Genomic DNA, 5,000 nt, shown 5'->3' on the forward strand with positions numbered 1-5,000 from the left:
GGTTTGCAAAGTACCACTGAAGATTTTCCATTGTAACTCAAACGTTTGAAACGTGTGACGCAGTCCTTACCCTTTTCGGATACCTTGCAAACACCTATCTTGTAGGAAACGACCTCGATCGGTTCTGAACAGACCACTTCTTCCTCCGGAAATTCACCTTCGACCCGGCACACGTATTGTTTGTGCACCTACGTAACAAAATGTTATATGTCAGGATAGAAAGAATAAATGTATAGTAGTAACAATAACACGTGGTTGTTGTTTCTATTACAAAGCTTTCTATAAGAATATAAGTATCATTTCAACTTTTTTTTTTTAACAAACACCTCACACATATATCATACATATTTATGTATGCATTACATACATATTCTTTCCATATATTTTAGACAAAGTTGATAAGATAAAGTATAAATCTTTCATATATATTTGTTAACATTTTTATCAGACAAGTCCAATTACAAACCTGTCTATTTCTTATCTGATGTTCCATTTGTCTTGCTTTCTTCGGTGTCCTACCAAAAAGTAATATTCCACTGGTCAATCTATCCAGCCTATGGATAGTCCTAAGATTCTTCAAGTTGTATTCTTTTGCCAAAATGAAGACGACCGTGTTGTGTCGATAACGTCCGCACGGATGTACCTGTATCGTAATTAAAATTATGCTGTAATGAATATAAAGGATATTATATGAAAAAGAAAAAGGAAAAGAAAAAGAAAAAAACACAGATATAGAGAACTTTGTCGAGAAGAAGGATTCTACGACCCCATTTTTCTTTGCTATTCGAGGAAAAAGCAATCGTTTCGACAAAGGCCGGTCGATTTGCGCTTCAACGTATGTACATATATATATATGTATATATATATATATATATACATACATAGATACATAGATACATATACACGTGAGGCTAGCAGTCTACAACAATGCACTTGCACCTGCACCAGTGGCACCTGCACCATACCACAAGGGAATACATGCTGTGTTCTCTCGAACGAAAACAAATTACACCAGTTAGAGTACATCTTTACGATTGTTCTGTTTGTTTTCTGTTAATTTTTATTTTTTTTTTTTTTTTTAATTTTGTTTCTTAATTTTGTTTTTTTCTCGGTTTTTTTTTTTTCTTTTTCTTGCTTTTGCATGTCTTTTGAAGTTACGATATCGTATTGTTGTCCTTCTTCTCTCAATTGATCGTAACGACGTTCTCATGAAGTTTAGTGAGAATCACTTTTAAACGATCGTTTTAGATCTCGCTAAAAGTGATCAATGATCATTAAATACGGACAGCCGCGAAAGAGTTCTTTTTAAAAATTTCATAGGTCAGAGAAATGTGACAACCGACTTATTTCTTTTCTTAAAAAGTAATTTTTTAGTAATTTTATATATATATATATATATATATATATATATATATATATATAAGAAGAAAAGAAAGAAAAAGAGGTGAAATAATTTCACAATAATAGTAATTGATTGTCATTATATATATATATATATAGAGAGAACTTTTTCTTCCATTAGTTTCACGAATTAGGGGACTAGAAAAATGTACTCGAGAGAGGTCCTCTAACGATTTCTTACTTTTAACAATACCAAACTAGAGAATCGCGGCCTGTTTCAACATCGAGTACCACTCGTTTTACGGAGAAGCTTGTAAGGACCTCTTACATAGCTGCAGAAGCTTCGGTAAGTAATTGTGTGACTGTGTGTTTTTTTGCTGGGGTGGCAATTTTCTTTCTCTTTTTCTTTTTCTTTTCTTTTCTTTTCTTTTTCTTTTTTCTTCTTTTTCTTTTCTTTTTCTCTTTTTCTTCGACAATCTCCCAAAAAATTCATATATATATATATTATTAATACATTTTTACGTTCGTTTGCGAACGAACCCTTCAATATTACTTATTAATCCTAATTGCATTTACTTACACTCGCGTTAATTACATTAATATTTCCTCGTTTTATCAATTAATAAAATGACAGCAAGTGATACGAAGATACGTGGTCGTAATTACGGATATAAATAAAGTGAAATGAAAAATGCAGTGAAATGTAAAGAGGGAAGAAAAAAGAAGAAAAAAAAAGAAAAAAAAAAGGAGAAAAAATGAACGAAACAACAACAAAAAAAAAAAAAGAATAAAAAGAATAAAAAAGAACAAGAAAAAGAAAAAAAGTTATTCCCATTAAATGGATTCCTGACCCGGCTCTTTGACCTCGTTGTTATTTCGTTGCGTTCCAGAATATATCCAGAAAGTTGCAATTAATTAAAAGATAATCATTATCATTCAGATATCACTGTTCTCTTACCTATGACTATTATGTTAACAGGTTTTAATATACGTATGAGTATATTTGTATGAACACACACACACACACATACACATACACTCACACGCGTGCGAGAGAAAGACAGAGAGAAAGAGAGAGAGAGAGAGAGAGAGAGAGAGAGAGAGAGAGAGAGAGAGAGAGAGAGAAAGAGGGGGAAGACGAATGAAGTTAGCAAAATGAAAAGTGGAGATAGGATCGTTGAAAAGAGATGAGAGGACGATAGAAGAGACATTTTAATGTCGCATGCGACATAAGCAGCTTCCACAAGGGATTATGTAAAATCGGTTCGCTCTAATTAGTCGTCAAAGTTAAATACGACTCATACTAACGATCGAAATTAAAGACAATGGTACGCGGGAGAGTGCCATTTTCCACGGCTGTGCTTTCTCTCTTTTTCTCTCTCTCTCTCTCTCTCTCTCTCTCTCTCCCTTTCTCTTACAGAAATACGCATACACTAATACATTGTTGACATACGTTAGCCAACGTGTACCAGTTCTGCTATATATGTACGTGATGAAATAACATTTATGTGTTTGCCGGACGATTAATGAAATTTGTCGGTAGGACAACAATACGTTTTCACCTGGTGAACGGGATCGTAACGATTTAATAAAACGTGTCACTATGTTTTCAGTTTGTTTTCAGTTGCGGACCCGGTTCCTGTTCGCCACACGATGCTGCTCGTGACCGCTGTTTAACTTGGATCTCTCTTCGGGAAATAAAATATAGGCTGTAGTCGCAGTCGAAATCCACTGCACCATGTGGCAAATAAAAACGAATCGGGAGAGAGAGAGAGAGAGAGAGAGATGCAGACAGATAGAGAGAGATAGAGAGAGAGAGAGAGAGAGAGAGAGAGAGAAAGGGAATGAAATTGCGATGGGGCTTTGTTTGCACCCTGAGTTCGACGATTCTCTTTTCTTTCTTTCTTTTTTTCTTCCTTTTTTTTTCCTCCCTTTTTTTTTCGTTGGTTCGTTCGTTAGTTCGCTCGTTCCATTCGTTCGTTCGTTTTCGGAATGAATCGTGAAAACGAGGGTGTCAGGAATGTTCGTTCCATCGAAAATCCTACAGAAGAACTTAATTTACTTTTAGCGAAATCAATTAAATATATCATAAAATCATATATATATATATATATATATATATATATATATGATTATATATATATATATATATATATATATATATATATCTATGTATATATAAATGGACATACGTGATCATAAGTATGACTTTCGATTTTGAGGTTAGAACGAAATTGAAAAAATAATATATTACATTGATTCAAATCATTTATTGGATATTGAATATATTCAAATAATTCAAATTATAGATTCGATTGATTAATTGTTCGATTAGTATATCTATCTATTCTACAGGAATATAAAAAGAAAAGAAAAAAAAAAAAAAAAGAGAAGAATAATAAAAAAAGCAAAAAGAAAATCGTTGAGTACCTTTGGATAATCCGATAAATGGTGCGGTCAATCTCTAGAGAAAAAGAGACAAAGAAAAGAAAAAAAAAAAGAAAAGAGAAGAACAAGAAAAAAGAGAAGAACAAGAAAAAAGAAAAGAAAGAAAGTAATGATGATCGTTCGTCCGATGATTTTTATATCATGATTATGTCCAAAAAGTTAATCGACTAGTCGGACAAATGACAGAGAATTCGAAGTAGATCGAGGGATGGCAAACAAAAAGCGAAAACGAGAGAGAAAGATAGAGAGAAAGAGAAAGAGAAAGAAAAAAAGAGAAAGAGAGAGAGAGAGAGAGAGAGAGAGAGAGACAGAGAGAGAAAGAGAAAGAAAAAAAGAGAAAGAGAGAGAGAGAGAGAAAATAAATAAGGGACTGTGTTTGATGATAGTTGTATACATAGGAATGTTTTTGGATTTGTAGGATGAAAGCTAGCAAACCCCATTAGCCGGCTTACCACGATCCCAGCAGTAAGTCTTCTTAAGAGGAAGCAAGGAGTTTTGATTAAGTTAATAGAGCATAGATAATCGTTGAATCGCATCATTGCGTGTTTGAATATGTCAATGGGATAATAAATGTAGGAATAAAGAAGATATACAAATAGAGAAAGAGAAAGAAAGAGAGAGAAAGAGAGAGAAAGAGAGAGAGAGAGAGAGAGAGAGAGAGAGAGAAAGCGACAGACATTTTGGCAGTACAGTCCTGGCAGTACACCACTTACAGGGATGGAGGCGGGCTTGTTGACCACGACGACGTCCTCGTCCATGTGTATCACCGTGATCGGCTCCGAGGTGACAGGCACCTCGTGTCTGCAACACACCAATCGCAACCAGCTTAACGTGGCTTTGTTTCTCATATTAAAAATTTCCATCGATCGCACACGCACGCACACACACACACACACACACACACACACACACACACACACGCATACACATGAATAAAGGACGGACTTCTTTCTATTGGAACGTGTCTAAAGTAATGTTCTAAAAAAAAAAAAGACACGCGCACACACACACACACACATATTAATATATATATATACGTGTAACGTCTCATTATTTTAATTAATTTCGATTAAATCAATTAAAACTTTCTTTTTATCCTATCGACTTGAAACATGAATCGAGATAAATGATAGAAAGTTGTTATGCATTATGAAAATAGTATATCTTTCAACATGGATTTGTTGTAATAGTTCAGGAGGATTCTCGAAAGG

General features: G+C 34.1%; 1 protein-coding gene across 4 annotated transcripts in view; it reads right to left on the reverse strand.

Moving 5' to 3' along the window:
• LOC118449432 (pseudouridylate synthase RPUSD2) overlaps nucleotides 1-5,000 on the reverse strand; it is an 81,998-nt gene that overhangs the window by 1,716 nt on the left and 75,282 nt on the right. For all 4 annotated transcript variants that reach the window (XM_035883946.2, XM_085660764.1, XM_035883948.2 and 1 more), the window contains 3 exons: nucleotides 4,503-4,590; nucleotides 467-643; nucleotides 1-188 (listed from right to left, as the gene is read on the reverse strand). The exon at nucleotides 1-188 is cut by the window's left edge and continues 399 nt beyond it. In XM_035883946.2, the coding sequence (XP_035739839.1) occupies nucleotides 1-188; nucleotides 467-643; nucleotides 4,503-4,590 (453 nt within the window). The remainder of the gene's footprint in view (nucleotides 189-466; nucleotides 644-4,502; nucleotides 4,591-5,000) is intronic.

This window comes from Vespa mandarinia, chromosome 12 (genome assembly GCF_050613455.1).
Source record: "Vespa mandarinia isolate Hongniang chromosome 12, ASM5061345v1, whole genome shotgun sequence".
Taxonomy (NCBI): Eukaryota; Metazoa; Arthropoda; class Insecta; order Hymenoptera; family Vespidae; genus Vespa; species Vespa mandarinia.